This window comes from Ammospiza caudacuta, chromosome 3, assembly GCF_027887145.1.
Source record: "Ammospiza caudacuta isolate bAmmCau1 chromosome 3, bAmmCau1.pri, whole genome shotgun sequence".
Lineage (NCBI taxonomy): Eukaryota > Metazoa > Chordata > Aves > Passeriformes > Passerellidae > Ammospiza > Ammospiza caudacuta.
Window position 1 is genome coordinate 82,676,331 of NC_080595.1, and position 17,344 is coordinate 82,693,674.

The window sequence follows — 17,344 nt, forward strand, 5'->3', positions numbered from 1 at the left end:
GTATGCAGGCTGTTTTCTCTCACTGGATGAAGCTGTTCCAGACTCCAGCCCCATTAGGATGTGGACTGAGTGCACCTCCTGGCTACATGGGACAGCTCAGACCACAGCTTGGGTCTAAGGAAAAGCAGGAAGGTGAGCACAGACTGAAATCCATTGCCATGTTTCACATAAACAAAGCCAGGGAAAAAAAGTAAAAATCAGCAAAAAACCCCAAACCCTACAACAAGTATTCTTAGGGATATAATTGGATGCTCAGAAAAATCTTCCTTGAAAAATAGTAGGGACAGGTAAGACATCTTCCCCTGGGAGACAAAGGCATTGTGACAAACTGCAGAGCCCAGGGGCTGAAGTTTGTGCTGTTCTGCCAGAGCATTAAACCTACACCTAAGCTTTCCCTTCCAGTTGTTCTCCTGAGGGGGAAGCAGAAGCATCCATGAGATCGCTTTTCACCTTCCTCACACGTGCAAGAACAATGTGCTCTTCTGTGGACAAAGCCTTGAGTCACTGCTCCCAGGTCACTCCCTGAGGGCTGCACAGACTGAGCAGAGAAAGGCTGTGACAAAAAGCTGGAATCATTACACCTTCTCCCTTTCTGCTGGAAATAAACATTTCTGCAGCCCAGGAACTGGTCAGAGGGAAACAGCATAAAAATGTACGTGTTTGCTGCTGCTGTCACTATCATTGGACACCTCCTTCCCAGCTGAGACTGGGAGGTAACACCCAGCCTGCCATGTCCCCACCAGAGCAGAAAGAACTGGGACTAGCACAGCCACCTTCTGAATTAAATTGTCATTTCTGCCTTATTTCCAGCACTCACTCCATGCACAGCTTGTGACACTAACAGAGCAGCACCCAGCACATCCCTTGCAGCTGCGGGAGGCCGGGCTGGGAGTGGTGTGGAGCTGGGAACTCTTGTTCCCAGAGAGCAGCCCCAAGGCCTGCTGGGGGTGTGCACCTTCTACCAAAACCACGAGATGAATGGTGTAAAATCACAAACAAGTGAGCATTGGTCAATTTACAACAGGATCAAAAAAATCCAGCCTTTACAGGGAAGTGAATTAGCTAGCCCCAAAGTCTTCCACTGGCCTAGACACACAACCTAATCCTGAAGGATTGGCATAGTTCTGGAATGGACACCTCTGAAACCTGAAAATCCATGATTTTTTTTATGACTTAAAACCAGTCACGTTACATACATTTTATTTAATAAAAGTTAAAAACACGTACAAAAATGCAGTTCCATTTCCGTAAAATATAGGCTCAAAATAAAAAGACTGAACAGTAGAGTTCAGGCAGTAAAGTGCAAAGACAGCAGCTATGCCAGTCATGCTTAATCCATAAATAACCCTTAGACAGCAGCAGGAAGGAACAGGCAGAGCAGACACAGGCACAGCTATTCACGCACATCCACAGGGAACGATCCACACATCCCAGAGCGGGCTGCCAGGAACTGCAGGCCAGCCTCACCCAAACAAGGAGGGAGCAGCTGCTTTTCCACATGGTGACACACATACTTGACACACTTTTTAAAAAAGTCTGTATTCTCAAGTCCACTGTTTCCCCCCAGCCCCGTAATGCAAAAAACATGACAATTTATATAATTATGACAAGAGTTCCCAAATTGTTTTCTCAGGTGAGCACCATAAATAGTCAGTCTGTAAAAAAATGAAGTGCTAAACTGGCTACTAAACTGAGACAGGACATGCTTCCCCTGGTTAAAAGCATGCAAAAACAGCATCCAAAAGCCAGACTTCTACTTCTAAGAGATTTCTGAGGGAAAAAAAAAGGAAGAGCAGCAACATCTCTTTGTTCACCACAGAAACTTGGAAAACTAGGTAGCAACAGAGAACAGCAACACCACAAGGATCCACTTCACCAGGCAAAGAGGTTCCAGCTGAGCCCTTTGGAGAGTCCAAAGCAAGGTCCACACACACCCACTGGCACGTACACTGGGATTACAGCACGTGTCAGTGAGCAGGGTGTGGGCCTTCACAAGGTCAGGCACAAAAACTTCAGTACACTTAGCACAATACTCCAATTTAGTGCAGTCTGAAAACTTACCACTCTTAATTATAACTATAGATTTTAGTGTAAAAAATAATGACATAATGTGCTTTAACTGAAACAGGTCTCTGCCAAGTCAGCACCTCCATAGATGAAATCCATGCTTTGCCCACCCTGGGAAGCAAGACCAGGATTTCAGAACAAAGCAGTAAAAGAGAGAGTGCATTCCTAGTTATCCACAGTTGATGCATATAGGAAGAACAATCCTCCTGAGTGCTCAACTATGCTTCAGTGCAGGAGTGGCTGAAGGGAGAAGAGTCCAGAAGGAATAAGCACTCCAGAAATATTTCATCTGGGGGGGGAAGCTGTCTCCCAGCAAAACAGCTGGTGCTTTGCTGCACTGTCAGCTCTGCTACAGTACACACACACTCCTCCTGCACCTGGGAATGGAGCAGTCTGACTGTGCTATGGGCATTTTGTTACTCACACCATGCTATTACAACACAGCACTCCTGCAGCCATTGGTTCCATTTCTTAACTATCATTACACTTTGTGTAAAAGAAAATCCATTCAACAGGGAGAGTGTATTGTTTAATAGAAAAGGGTGATTTTATACAAAGTACTGTGGAGAAGTATAAGGCCACATGAAGAGCATCATCAAGTTGACATGGTGGCTATTTCTTAAGACACAATTAGTATTTCCTCTGGTGCATTGATACAGGTAAAAGAAAGCCTTGAATTATAAGGTGCACAAGCATCCACAATACAAAAAAACCCTTTAATTTTTTTATTTCTCCTCTACTCAAAAAAATATAAAGAGAGACCCACTAATTTTTCATGGGCTATCTTGCCATTTTTGCATTTTTCAGTTTATTTTGATATGTTGGCTTAGCAGGACCAAAAATAAAGCATAATTTTTAGTGTCAAAATTTCTAAACAGTGTTTGTACTTCTACCTCCACCAGAGCAGTCTGGCTCCTCCAAACTTTGCGTCAGTGGCATGTGGACTCAAGAATGCTTCTACCAACAGCCACATCAGCTTCTACTTGCAAAGGGTATGAATTCCTAAAATGTGAAGGATTTCAGCTCTTGTATTCTCAAATAAGGTCATTCTGGTTTGGTTTGTTTTAAAAACTACTGACTCATTTTGATCTTCGATCTACCTGCACAAGGAGGGTGTAAGAGCACTAGCCCATGGCAGGATCAGGATTGCAAGTGCGAAAACCAAAAAATATGTTATCAAATGGTAAGTGTTTATAAAACACTCTGAATGCAATAGTTTAGGTTTACTGAAAAGGAGTTTCCAAAACTCTGGGTCTCATCCAGCACAGCCCTACTAATGCAAGTAATTTGCCTGCATAACAAGACCTAAATGAACAAATACAAAATATATTTGGTATAGAAAATAGTACTATAAAAATTAAAAACCACCCTGTTTTACTGTCCATCAAAATATTAACAGCAAGCATTACAACTTTTTTTAACCTATTGCCAATATAATTTCCAAGGAGTTCTACTTTCCTGAAGTGCTGGTGATTGCAATTGCCCAAGTACTGAAAAAAAATCCAGCAGGGAAGGGATGAGGAAATATGATAGATTTCTCACATAGCACTATCAACAGAGGACCTAAACTGCAGGAAACTAAAGTACACACAAACACGAGGAAAATAAAAGCCATTTCCCATTCTGCTGTTGCCATCGGAGCTCTTCCTGATCCTCAGACAGTCTGCAGAAGGCGCCTCTTCACTCTAGCCCTGGCAGGCGGGTGATGGCATGGGGATGAGCATACTCAGAGCACTGCTGCTGCTGCTGCTCTTGGGCTTCTCTGCTGTGGCAATTCTGCTGAGTTTGCCAAGCTCTGTCTGCCAGCTGGGGGTCTTCTTGGTGGCCATGTGGCGGCGCGTGTGCTTGGTGAGGTGGTCGCTGCGCATGAAGCGGCGCTCGCACACCGGGCACGAGAATTTCTTCTCGCCCGTGTGCGTCCGGCGGTGCCGCGACAGTTCATCCGAGCGGGCAAACTTCTTGTCACAGCCCTCCCAGTTGCAGCTGAAAGGTTTTTCCCCTGCAGGACATAAAGGAAGCGTTTGTTACTTTTGAGAAGTTGTGTTGCAGTCTTATCAAAGGGCTAACTTAAAATCTGCCTTGCAGGAACCAGTGAGTTCACAGAACTGCTCATCTGTGCAGTCAATGTAAGATTAAGCTAAAGTTCTGTTCCAGAGAATAATAGCTATCATTTCTACTTATTTCCTTGTATCTCTCTTTAAATGTTCTTTAATCAGGTCTGGTTTTTCAGTTGTCTAAAGTCCAAGTTTAAAGAAATAGAGCCTTCATAAAGATGCCTTATCTGCTGACTGAACTAGAAGCAAGCCCCTGCCCCCATCCCCATGCATCCATATCTCTCTGGCTGCAGCATGTCATCCACAAATACAGGAGTCAAACAGGAAGCCTGGAATGGAGTCTTGGGGTCCTGCTGCTCCAGTGATCCAGTCCTGCACACAAACACACCAGCAAGCACTCCCAAGCAAAGCCTGTCCTGCCAGCCCCCAGAGACCAGGAATGGCAGCAAGGCTGCCCACATCAGCTGCTGCTCATCTTGGGCCACTGCTGGACATCCCACCTGTCCTGAACAACCACAACTGCAACTACTGCCTGCAACTCCGACAGGGCTCCAGATAAACATCCACCACGTGGCCCAAGATTATGGGAACACTTTGAGGCAGAAGAGAAGGGGCCCAAACAGAAAGGACACCTCACAGGAGCATTCCCACTTCAGGTATTGAGAGTAAAGTCTGTGTCTTCTGGATGTGCTATGATCTAGCAAGTCAGCATGCAGAGAAAAGGCAGAAAAAGAAAGCTGAACTACTCCTCCTCCTGATCCTGTAATGGGAACTGGCTAGTGAGGGGTCAGTGTGTTTCATCTGCCACTGTATCTTAACCATGATACAGGGACACACCCAGGCTCCCTATGGATCAGCAGCCACATGCACAAAGCAAGGCACTTGCTGATAGTCTGTTTATCCTGGAGCACCAGGTTTAATTCAGCAGCCTCTCAAGCCAGGAGCAGAAGCATCATTCTACCTCTGAACTATGGTTTACAAGAATTATCAGCTTCATGTAGAGGTTAAGCTCTTTCCCCAAAGGAACTGTGAAGATAAGCTGCCAAACCAATGCAAATCCCATCACACAAGCTGATATCCAATAAACCAGTGACTATGGGTAACAGCAGCCAGGGGAGAAAAGCCAAGGAAAACCAAAAATAGACAGAATTATTCTATACCAATAATCTCCCACCATGCCTATCCTTCAACATCAAAAATAATCCCTGAGAACTCAAAGTTAGTTTTAATTTAACAAGATCCTGGAAGCAGAAAAAAGGTAAGTAAGTAAAACACATATAGACTGTTTCCCCACTGACCCAATTTATGGAGCAAATCACTTCATATTAATTACAATTAATTTTCCTTTACTACTAGAATTCCCCTTTTGCAACTGAATAAACTGTTACACTCTCACAGGAGCTCTGCTTCCTAACACAGCGGCCAAAAATCTCAATGCATTCCCATTTATCCTACACAAAACTCTGGGGGAGCAAAAAAACACCAAAGAAACAAAAAAAAGCAGTTTCTGAGTTTCTCTTTTCTTTTACTCATGTGACAATTAAGACCAACTACCTGTACTGTATTTTGCCTACACCAGACCTCCCCATGCTCCAAAAAAAGGAACTTGCACAATTCATTTCCATCTAGTCCAGATGGCAGGATTCCACGTAGATCTAAACACACGCACACAGACGGCAAAGCTTCACTCCAGCTAAAGCCTGTGAAATTCAGCTAACACTACAGGGTCAGCTGAGGTCTCAGAACAAAGTACATCTTGTTTTGCCTGTCCATGGAGAATGAACATTCCTTCCATCCCTGAGATGAGCAAAAGCTTCCCCATCACCTGCTCCTTCCCTTTCCCACCCCCTCCTTGCAAAGAGCCTGCATTTCAGCACCCCACACGGGCAGAGCCCCTCACGCACCGGTGTGGGTGCGCAGGTGGGCCTTGAGGTGGGAACTCTTGAAATAGGTTTTCTTGCAGCCAGGGAAGTCGCACACGTAATTCCTCCGCCTGGAGAAGTCCACCTGGGGGGCACAGGTCTGGCCAGAAGCGATGAACACGGGAGCAGGGGCGAGGGGCAGGAGCTTGGTGCTGCCCACAGTCACCAGGGCCTGCGGGCACGGCGGCGCCTGCGGGACAGCGGGCTGTGGCAGAACCAACATGACAGTCCCCTGAGGCACAGAGGGGCCCATGAGCACAGGCTGGGGCAGCGGGGCTGTCTGGGGCAAGATGGGCTTCATGGGAGCTGAGAGTGCTGGAGCTGAAGGCTTCACATAGGCATTAATCATGCTGCTTTGTCCATTTAAAGGGATCATCTGACAGAGAACCTGGGGGCTGGAGACAGGGGCAGGTGTCACTGGGGTAGCTCTTTTTTGCAAGTCATTCTCACAATTCTTTGGTAAGTGGGTTTGTGGCGAAACAGGCCGGACCGGTAGCTGCCCTTTATTGGTCACAATATCACTGGAGTCATGTGCATAAGGCTGATGTGCCGGAGAGGTTTTGTCGATTAAATCATCCGCAGCCCACGTGTCCTGTGGCAGTCTGGAATGTTTTGGGTCATCCGCTCCACACCAGTCTCTGGAAGCGCTGCAGCCTGAAGTTACCTTTGTTTGCTCTTGCACAGCAGGAATGTGATGGTAAGCAGAACTATCACCTGTGTGCCGTATGACACTTGTTGCCATGGCCCTGCAGGGCTGAGGGGCAGGGAACTCAGAGATCACTGGCTTCTGCCTGCACGGTGGCCCCACGCTGGGAGCAGATGGCCTGGCTGTGGGAGAGGCACCAGTGGCTGAGGTGACCGAGCAGGCAGCTGTGTTTGCCATGACTGTCCTTGGTTTGGAGTAAGTCACCTGTGAGGACAGGAGCGTGGCTGCCGACATCTCAACAAAGTCAGGGCTGTGTGGAGGGGTCATGCACTGCAAAAAAACCCACAACAGTGTGCATCAGTGTAATTCCATGGCACAGTTTTCCCATTTTTACTCTGAAAAATAAAATTACATGCCCTCTCCCAGCATCTCAATGTGCCTCTTAGAACAAACTGAATAAAGTCTACTGCTGTGGTTTAATCCCAGAGGGCAATGAAGTCCCATGAAACTCACTCATCCTCCACCCCCAGATGGATGGGAAGGAGAATCAGAAAAAGGTAAAACCTATGGGTTGAGATGAGAACAAGTTAATCATTCAAATACAGGAAAATACAATAATAAAAATATTAAAAACACAGATAAAAAGACAGAGAGAAATAAAGTTCAAGAGCAACAAATGATGCAGAGTGCGACTGCTCACCACCCACCTGGCCTGATCCCAAGCAGTGACTGGCCCCTCCTGGCCACCTCCCCCCAGTTTATACACTGAACACAATGCTCTATAGTATGGAACACCCCTTTGGCCAGATTGGTCAGTAGTGTCCTAGCCATGGTCTCTCACAAGGCTTCTCCTCCTCACTGGCAGAGCAGGAGACACTGAGAAGTCCTTGGTTTAATTGCTGCTGAACTGTGCTTACTCTAAAACATCAGTGTGTTATTAATGTTATTCTTACCTTAAATCCCAAACGCAGTACTCTGCCAGCTACTAGGATGAAAACACTCTATCCCAGCTGAAAACATATCTACCCCATATTCTATGCATTTACATCATGCCCACACTTTTAAATACATCCCAATTGACCACCATTACTTTTCTTGTCTTTTGATACAGGTATCATTGTGAGCCATCCCTCTAAAACATCTGCTGAGCTCATTCATGGATTGCTTTGGGCTCCAATTCAGGGCAGAAAAGATGGTGTGTTATGTTGGATTGCAGCCTACTGAAGTTAGTTCTCATTCCATCACTGCTGTGTTTGTCCAGTTTCATCAAAGTTTGTTCTTCATTAATGTGGGTGATTCCTACTGTAATACCCCTGATGTTGTGTGTAGCCAGCTCAGCAGGGGTGACATGAGTGTTATATGGCAATTAGCATCATCCAACCCAAATCACTGGCTCCTCTCACACAGAACCAAATCCCCTGGAACAAAACTTTGGGCTTCCCTATCCTCCCACATTACCCACCAAGTGCAGCCAGGTCCTTGAGAACAGCAACCTCATGGATGGACTGTCATTGCCTGATGCAGGAAAAATCTGACTGTTTTCTCCAGCTTTTTTGTGTGCACCACAGGGACTTTATCCCGTTCTACACTATGCAGAAGTTTTGCTTGAGCACAGCTGGCAGATGCACTAGTGCTGACTGCCCAGGTGGCCTTTGCTAAATGTGTATCCCATTGTTTGAAGGTCCCACCACCCCTTGCTCTCAGTAACAGTCTGTTATATCATTCAATTTTCCTGGAGACTGGCACATGATAGGGAGGTGATAAACCCACACAATGCCATGCTCTTCAACCCGGGTGTCTGTGAGGTTGTGTTGGAAATGAGTCCCCTTGCCTGGCTCAATTCTTTCTGGGGTGCCCTGTTGCCATAAGACCAGATTTCCAAGGCTCAGGACAGTGTTCCAGGCAGTGCCATGGGGCATGGAATACATTTCCAGTTATCCAGTGGTTGCTTCTACCATCATAAGCACATGGTGCTTGCCTGGGTGGATTTGTGGGAGTCTGATAGAGTCCATTTGCCAGGTGTTCCCATATTTGTATTTCAGCCATTGTCCTCCACACCAAAGAGGCTTTAACTGCTTGTCTTGAATGACTGAAGTGTGTGCTTCACAACTATGGATAGCCCAACAAGAGTGTCCATGGTCAAGCCTACCCCTTGATCATCACCCCATCTACATGTTGCATTTCCTTCTTGATGGCCTCAGATGTCATGGGCTCACCAAGCAATAAATAATTCACACTGGTGAATCTTGCCAATCCAGATCCACCTGAGCCACTTCAATCTTAGAAGCCTGATCCACCCATTGGTTGTTCTGATGTTCCTTGGTGGCCCAAGTCTTGGGTACAGGAGCATCCACTGATGTACCCTTACAACCAGGCTCTCCACCCAGGCAGCAGTACCTTGCCACAAGGCAGCAGCCCAGATGGGTTTACCTCTGCTCTGCTTCCATCACTGCAGCCACCACCACAGGGCATCTGCCACCACCCGTGAATCAGCACAGAGATAAAGCACTGGCTGTTCTTCCTGTTCAGCAGTGTCTAAAGCCAATGTTCACCTCTGCAAAGTAACTCAATTTGCCTTCTCCTTCAGCAGTTTCTGTAATTTTTTATAGGCTACACCATACAGCCACTTTCCATCTTCAGTGCTTTCCTACAACACAGCAGGAATCAAACAGGGCATATTGTTTCTCATTTTTGGGTAACTTATTATACAATAGTCTCTTGAGCACATGTCATCTCCTCACCAGGCGGCATCCAGGAGTCTGCCGTCTCACCAATCCCAGGAGTCTTGGAAGTAATTGAGGTTTCCTATTTGAGAACCCAGTGTGACCAGCAACACCCACTCATTCCACACAGCATCAGCTACAGGATGTGTAGGAGACCATCCTTTGCACATCCAGCCCAGCACCAGCAATCAGGATGCCAGGGAAGCTGTGTTCAGTACCAATCATTTCCAAAGCAGCTGGACCCTCTTTGTAAGCTGCCAGTATCTGTTTTACAGCTGGAATACAGAGGGCTTCAGATCCTCTCTACCCCAACTCCAAAATCCTAGAGGCTGACCTAATTCTCCCCTGTGCCTTCTACCAGAGGTTCCAGGTAGGGCCACTTTCTTTGGCTGCAGTGTAGAGCACATGTTTTGTATCTTGTCCTGCCTGGACTGGCCCAAGGGCTGGGGCAGAGTTAATTTTCTGCATGAATTATCTCCTGTTTAAGTTATTCAAAGGCTTGTTGTTGTTCAGGGCCCCATTTGAAATCATTCTTCTTCTGGGTCACTTGACAGAGAAGGCTGACAATCAGACTGTAATTTGGAATGTGCACTCTCCAAAACCCCACAATGCCTAAGAAAACTTGTGTTTTTCTTACTAGTTGGCAGAAGTGTATCTGTTATTTTGTTAATCAAATCCGTTGGGATCTGATGACACCCACCTTGCTATTTTATTCTTAAAACCTGGATCTGCTATGCAAGCTCCTGGACCTTACTTTGTTTTATGGCAGCTTTCACAGAGATCTGGATTATTTTCTTCCCTTTCTCAAAAACTTCTGCTGCTGTATTGCCCACAGTGGTACCATCAATATATTGCAAGTGTTCTGGAACTGGATCAGTCCATGGCAAATGGTTCAAAGTTTTGCCATGTGGGTTGGGGACATTGACTTCATCTGGATCTGTGGGTGACTGTGCCCTGCTCATGTCATAAGAAACCCCTCTGGTACAGCTAATTCCCTCAGGCAGCACATGTGTCTCCCCACAGCAGCCCACCTGCCCAGGTGACACTGCCCCTTTCCTGAAGGGATACCTTTCCTTCACACTTGACCGAGTTGCCTGCACAGGCTGAAGACCTGTGACATTTTTCCAATCACCTCGTCAATGCTCTCTTCCCTAGGAAGTCATTCCAACTGCTTGGCTTCCCTATCTCCTAATTCCAGTTACTAGCCCCACTGGAGCAGCCAGGTGATAATGTGCACACCTGGACAGCAGCTGAAACCTCTTCACATCCCTCAGAACCAGGGACTGAGTGGTTATCTCTTGTTCTGTCTCCTCCTCCATCCAGTTTTTGTGATGGCCCTGCTTCATCCCCCTTCACTAAATGAGCTGACTTTGGTGTCCATTTCTTCTTGTGTACAAGGAAACTGATAATGGCACAAGCTCATCATCCTCTGGCTCAGCTGCATCATCACCTGCTGGGGTCTGAGTGGTCACACTGCATGTGTGATGCCAGGGTCTGAGCAGCCACAAACAGTTGCTTAACCCTAAACAAGACCTGAACCACATCCCCAGCTCCTGGTCATTCACAGACATGGTTTCAGCATCCCAAGGATATTCAAAATTTCCAAAATTCCCATGCCTGGAGAAGAAGGGGAAGATTGTGCGTGCCTTCTACACAGGCTGGCTCTCTGAGGCAAAAAGGCAAACGGTGTCACTATTAGCAGTTTCTGATAGGTGGTTCCCCAAGTACAGAGGTGATGACAGAGGAGCTGAGAGCATGAAAACCAGATGAGTTTCAAGGGCAGCAGTTCTGTGCTATCACATAATCCAGTGTTACAAAGTACAACAAAATGATAACCTTAGCCCAGCCCCCAGAGATGATACCATAACACTAGGGGGAAAATACACAAGAAGTAAATTGTTACATAACACAACAACCCTGATAGCAAATAATTCAACACTGTGATCAACAACTAATAAACTAATAAAATGAATCCTGATAACAAATTTGTTTCAGCACAGTCTGGTCAGATCTGTCATAGAGGAGAATCAGAAAGATAAAACTCATGCGTTGACACAAGAACAAGTTAATAATTGGAATAAAGTAAAATATAATAATAACAATTGTAATTATTATTACAGGGAGGTACCAAAGAGAGACAGCAATAAAACCCAAGAGAAACAAGTGGTGCACAGTACAATTGCTCACCACCCATTACCAATGCCCAGGTCCTTCCCAACATCACTGGTCATCCCAGTTTTTATGCTGGCCATGACACTCCATGGTATGGAATACCCTCCTGGCCAGTTTGGATCACCTGCCCTGGCCATGCTACTTCCCAGCTTCCTGGGCACCTCCTCACTGGTGGGAATCTGAAAAGTCCTTGACCTGGGTAAGGTAAGCACTGCTCAGCAACAACTGGAACATCAGTATGTTACCAGCATTATTCTATTCTAAATCACAAACACAACACTGTGCAGTTACTAGGAATAAAACTAACTCTATCCTAGCCAACACCAGGACACTACATTGCCTTATCTCATGGCCATACTGATTAAGCTCAAAAGTGTATTAATAAAAGGAGGGCAATGAGGCAGCTGTAAACCTGCATAAGACACTGCAAGTATACTCACTGCACCACAAAAGTCTTTCATTCCTTTCTCCTCAGCAATGGGCACAGCTGTAAGAGGCTATGAGCAGAATAAACAGTCCAACAATGGATAGCACTACTCCACTTTTCTATTTCAAGCTCCCAGCAAGCCCTAGATCTTTTCTCAATGATTACCTCATTGTTTCATGGCTACCTTTTAGATAAAGACAAATGAAACTGCTCTGTCCCTTCTTATTCATCCATTTCTCTCTATGCTGTCTTCCTGCATCACCTCTTCTTCCTCCTTTCCCACTGAAGGGTATCTCCTGTGCTGCTCCAGAGACAGTGTCAGCACTGAGCAGCAGGAGATATTATGGCAGCTGCTTGTCAGGCTGCTCTTATCTCAGCCTCTTTCCTCTACTATTCCCCTTTTACCTGGCAACTGCATGCTAGAAGCCTACTGGTTGAAATGGGCCTTAACCATCTAAAACCCTGATGGCACCAAGCCTTTTTTTAATACCTACTTTTGTTGCAACATAAATTGAAACAAAAGAAAAAAAACTGGATTCAACCAACATTAGTCAGCTGGAGTAGACCAATGTCTGGAGAAATAACAGACTACATGTACAAACACATAGTACAGAAACTAATTAAATTGCCTATTTCGTAATGGCAACGTGCACTTTCTCTTACAATGACCAGTGAAGCATAATATCATCAAGGGCCTTTTTTCATACAGTGCCTGTAGAAATGCTGATGCCAAATCACCAAGGCTCACTCTGCCATTCCTACTCAAAGTGTTCCAAGGAACCTACAACAGCCATCTCGACATCCCTGTCAAATCCAATAACCTGTCAGCAAGGGCTTTCACATCTAAATTTAACAAAAGCCTCTACATTTGCTAAACCAGAGACAGCAAAAAACCACAAACTCAACATGCCCACCTCACTACTCTGTGCACAGCACAGGCTGTGGCAAAGGGACACCTGAGCAAGCCTGTCTCTTCCAGCCAATTTAAAGCATTGCAGGGCTGTGACACCCACGTGTGGGGCATATTTGTTTGGTGTTCATGCTTTTCTTACCAGTGTGGATAGACAGTCCTTTGGTAACTCAGCCGGAGCCTCGGTGTGCATTGTGAAATCCCCAGAATCCGAGAAGGGCGTGAGGGGCCTTATCTTTAATATGTCACCTTTCTGTGATCTTTGCCCCCAGGAGCTCATACAAACAAGGGCTTCAACAGCTTCAATGTCGTTCTGCTCCAGGGTGCTGCAGGTGGACCTCTCGCTGTCATGGCGCTGCCGTTCCCGGATGGACTCGTAGATGTCCACAATGTCAACCTGGGTGAAATCGGATTACTGGCTGTTAGCACGAGTCAGACACAGAACTGACACCACCCACACACTGTCTGCTCACAATGAAGGTCAACTGAAACAGATCCCATGCCCGTGGCAAGACTTTTACCAGCTGGCTCATCTCTCACTCTCCCCCGAGCAGCTCGTCTCCACACTCCCTTCTCTTAAAAAAGAAAAAAGAAAAAGAAAAGGAAGACATGTGATTTTCCAGGAAAAGAACAGATATGTGTGTGGCTCACATTTCCAAGCTTACTTTCCTGGATGACACTGCTCTGAACAAACACACTCCATGCTTCCATACAAGCATAAAAGAGGAAAATCCTGACTTTGAACCTTGTTAAGAGAAGGCTGTTTCCTGAATCCAAAAGACTTTTCAGCACTAATCTCATTCTGGAAACATTTAGAAGATAAATTTCAGCTGCCAGTAAGATGCTTTAAGGTATGATCATTGACTTGGAGTACTGCACATCACAAAAGATTTTCAATCTTATTTTTAACAGGGAAGCCAGGATGGGGAAAAGATGGAAGGAAAATAGTTTTCAAAGTACAGTGGAACTGTTTGCATTGTACTTCAGAAAGGCCTGATGCTACATGGGTGCTAGGTACCTAAAACACACTCTGAGTAAAACGAAGACAAATGTAATCATACTGACTTGTTTCCAATTGCAAGCATCACAGAATATTTTTGTGTGCATGTGTACACGTGCAAAACACTTGACTTCTCTGCACAAGGATATCCAAACTTCACAAAGCTCTCACAGTGCTTGGCAGTGGCTCCAAAAGCTACGCTAGTCTGATGGGTTATTACTCATATGCCAGCTCAGTCTCAGCGAGGAATCCAGGCTCCTCCAGTCTTTAGACACACCAACTAACCTGAAGGCTGAGATTTAGAAGTGTGGACCAAGCCTCTTGGGCCTACTGCTGTTACACGGAGTGTTTATGTACTGCAGGAAAAAGGTTTTAACTCTAAAGGCTCACCACACAGTGAGCATGGCCTCAAGCCCTAGAAGGAATTCTACTCATTGGGTAACAGCATGCACTCTAAGACAATGAGTTTTGTTACTGAGTTAAGTAATGTGGGATGATCCTTATTCAATAGTGTCACAAAGATGAAAAGCTGTGTTTGCACTCCAGGGATGTGCAGGCAACCCTGCTAAGCACCATGTATCAAAAATATTGGTACTGCACTCACAGAGGACTTTCACCTCAAACATGAGGTACCAGGCATGGAGATGTCATGGTCTGGGGACTGGAAGGGGTAAAAGCAATTAACACTTTCGAAAGAGACTTCTAAGAATTTCCACTGAAAAACGGTGAGAGGAAAACACGATGTGTGCCTGCAAGCCTGGCCCTCAATGGCCTGTGACACGGGGCACGCCAGGCGAGGCGAGGCACCGAGCACAGTCTGCCAGCGCTCCTCCAAGCGCGCCTCCAGGCAGCCAAGCCCACGGGCTAATATTCTCCAACCCTACATTTCAGGACAGCAGCTTTCCCTGAAGAGACATTTAAAAAATGTGCCTCGCTTCCTCAAAAAACACCCCGAAATCCAAAAAAAACCTCACAAAAAAAGCTCTTTCTGCAGACGAGCGCTGCAGCGCGGGCTCGCCGGCTGCTGCCAGGGAAATGGGCAAGCGCGCCGGGCGCCTGTCCTCACATCACCCCGCCGGGAACGACGTGCGGGAAGCGGGCACGATTGGCACCAGCAGGGACGGGCGGGATGCGGGTATAATGGGCACGGGCAGGGACGGCGGGGTGCCGGCAGGATGGACACAGGCAGGGACGGGCGGGAGCGCGAGCAGGATGGGCACGGGCAGGGACGGCGGGGTGCCGGCAGGATGGGCACGGGCAGGGACGGCGGGGTGCCGGCAGGATGGACACGGGCAGGGACGGGCGGGAGCGCGGGCAGGATGGGCACGGGCAGGGACGGCGGGGTGCCGGCAGGATGGACACGGGCAGGGACGGGCGGGAGCGCGGGCAGGATGGGCATCGGCAGGGCGGGTCGCTGGCGGGAAGGATGGGGCACGGTCAGGGAGCATGAGGGGCGGGCAGAGCGATGCGGGCAGTGCGGGTCGCTCCCGGGCACGATGGAGGCGAGGGTGCGGGCAGTGCGGTCGCTCCCGGGCAGGACCCACCGTGCGGGCAGTGCGGGCCGCAGGGCAGCGGGCGGGCGGTGCCGGGGGACAGCGCGGGTCCCACCGCGGGCAGCGCCTCCCGCCGCCCGCAGGGGCCCCCACCCGCTCCCGCCCCACGGCGGCTGCCCGCGGCCGGGCGGTGCCACGGAAGGGAGGATGGCGCGAAAGGAAGCAGGAGGAGGAGGAGAAGGGGGCGGAGGGCAGCTCCCACCCTGCCGCCGCCCCCGCACGGTGGCTGAGCGAGGGCCGCCCCCCTTCCCTGCAGGTGACCGGAGCAACACCCGCTCCTGAGGGCTCTGCCCTGGCACAGCCGCCCCGCACCCGCTGCCCAACCAAGCCCCTCCCCGCCGGGTGAGTAGCGGTCCCGGCCGAGGCGGGGACGGTCCCCGCACTGTGCCCGCCACCGAGCACGTGCCCGGACTGCACTGGCGCTGGCCATCCCCACTGCCCCCGCTTCCATCCCTCTCTCCGCGCGCCCGGTGCTCACCGCGGGCGCATCTCCCATGTCCGAGCAGGGCGAGCCGTGCATGGCGTGGCTCGGGCGGGCGGCGTTGTCAGCGGCGCTCCCGGGCAGCGGCAGCGGCGGCAGCAGGGGCGCGCCCACAGCGGCGGGAGCGGCACCCGGCAGCGCCGCCTCCTCCCGGCCCCGCCCGCCGGGAGCGGCGCGGCCGCGCGCGGGGGAAGCGCTCCGAGCGCGGCCTGCGCCAAACAGCGCGGGGGAGACGGCCCCGGCCAATCAGCGCCCGCCGCCACCCGCGCCCGGCCAATGAGCGGCGGCGGGCGGCGTGATCGCGGCGTGCCGGCGGGAAGGGCGGCGCGTGGGCACGGCCGGCGGGAAGGCGGGGCGGGGGCGGGGCCGGCAGGGGCGGGGGAGCGCGCGCTGGAAACTGGGGGAAAGGTCGGGGGCGGGCGGCGGCCGGGAATGCCCGCGCGCGGGGGGCGGGGCCGCCGCTGGTTCCCGCCCCCTCGCGGTGCGTGCCGCGCGGCACGAGCGCTCCCGCCAACCGCCGCTCGCGTGCGTGCGCGGGAGCACCGCCGGGCCCGCAGCTTCCCGCCACCCCCGCCAGCTTCCCGCCAACCGCCGCCAGCTTCCCCGTCTGGGAACGGCGCCCCTGCTCCCGCAGCTTCCCGCCACCCGCCGCCAGTTTTGCCGTCGAGGTCCTGCCTGCCACGTTCGACAGGGAAGGGGTCGGGTGCCTGCCCGGCCACGGCACTGCTTTGCCGGATAAAGGATTTGGGATCACAAACAGTCGTAAACCCCCTCCCAAAATCCATGAAGGGTCACTGTTATGGATCATTGGATCCGTTGGTGTTGGAAGGCCTCCCCTGGGCCAGCCCAGAATGCAGCTCTTAAAAGCCTTCAAGTCACAACATATATTCTATTAAAAAATGTGTGTTCTTTGGTTTTTCCTGTCCCCAGCCCTTGTTTTCATTTCCCAGTGGCAGCCGAAGTGTGTTGGCCCAGCAGGATTTGTGGTTGTACTGAGCAGCACCAAGTGCTGGCAGTGGCAGCACCGAGCCCAGCTGGGGCAGCTCTGCATCTCACAGCCTGCCATGGGACAGGAAACACCTGTGTCCCCAGGGGGGTCAGACCTGTGTCCCTATGGAGGGTCAGACCTGTGTCCCCAGGGGGGTCAGACCTGTGTCCCCAGGGGGGTCAGACCTGTGTCCCTATGGAGGGTCAGACCTGTGTCTCGGGGACAGGACAGACCTGTGTCCTGCAGGCCTCTGATGGCTGCTGGCTTTGCCAGCACTATCCCAACCCTGCCCCTTCCCTTATGCCTCCTAGACACAGAATGAGGACAGCAAAAAGCATTTTAATCTACTGAATTATCTCTATTTGTTCCTTCCCTGGTTTCTGGAGATGTTACATCCACAA

At 49.5% G+C, this 17,344-nt stretch overlaps 1 protein-coding gene across 1 annotated transcript; it reads right to left on the reverse strand.

The window, feature by feature from the left end:
• Positions 1-1,251: 1,251 nt before the first annotated feature.
• On the reverse strand, positions 1,252-16,029 carry KLF11 (KLF transcription factor 11). The gene is made up of 4 exons (XM_058801652.1): positions 15,953-16,029; positions 13,064-13,318; positions 6,026-7,019; positions 1,252-4,066 (listed from the first exon to the last, which is right to left on the reverse strand). Exons 1-4 carry the CDS (start codon positions 15,992-15,994, stop codon positions 3,753-3,755), a joined length of 1,605 nt encoding a protein of 534 aa, XP_058657635.1. The 5' UTR covers positions 15,995-16,029; the 3' UTR covers positions 1,252-3,752.
• Positions 16,030-17,344: the final 1,315 nt, after the last annotated feature.

Excerpts from the sequence above, each read along its gene's own strand:
- KLF11 (XM_058801652.1), bottom strand. The coding sequence starts at position 15,994 with ATGCACGGCTCGCCCTGCTCGGACATGGGAGATGCGCCCGCG. Across the intron at positions 7,020-13,063 it reads AGGACTGTCTATCCACACTG|TGCATGACCCCTCCACACAG; the intron begins GTAAGAAAAGCA and ends GTTTTTTTGCAG. Across the intron at positions 4,067-6,025 it reads CCACCTGCGCACCCACACCG|GGGAAAAACCTTTCAGCTGC; the intron begins GTGCGTGAGGGG and ends TATGTCCTGCAG.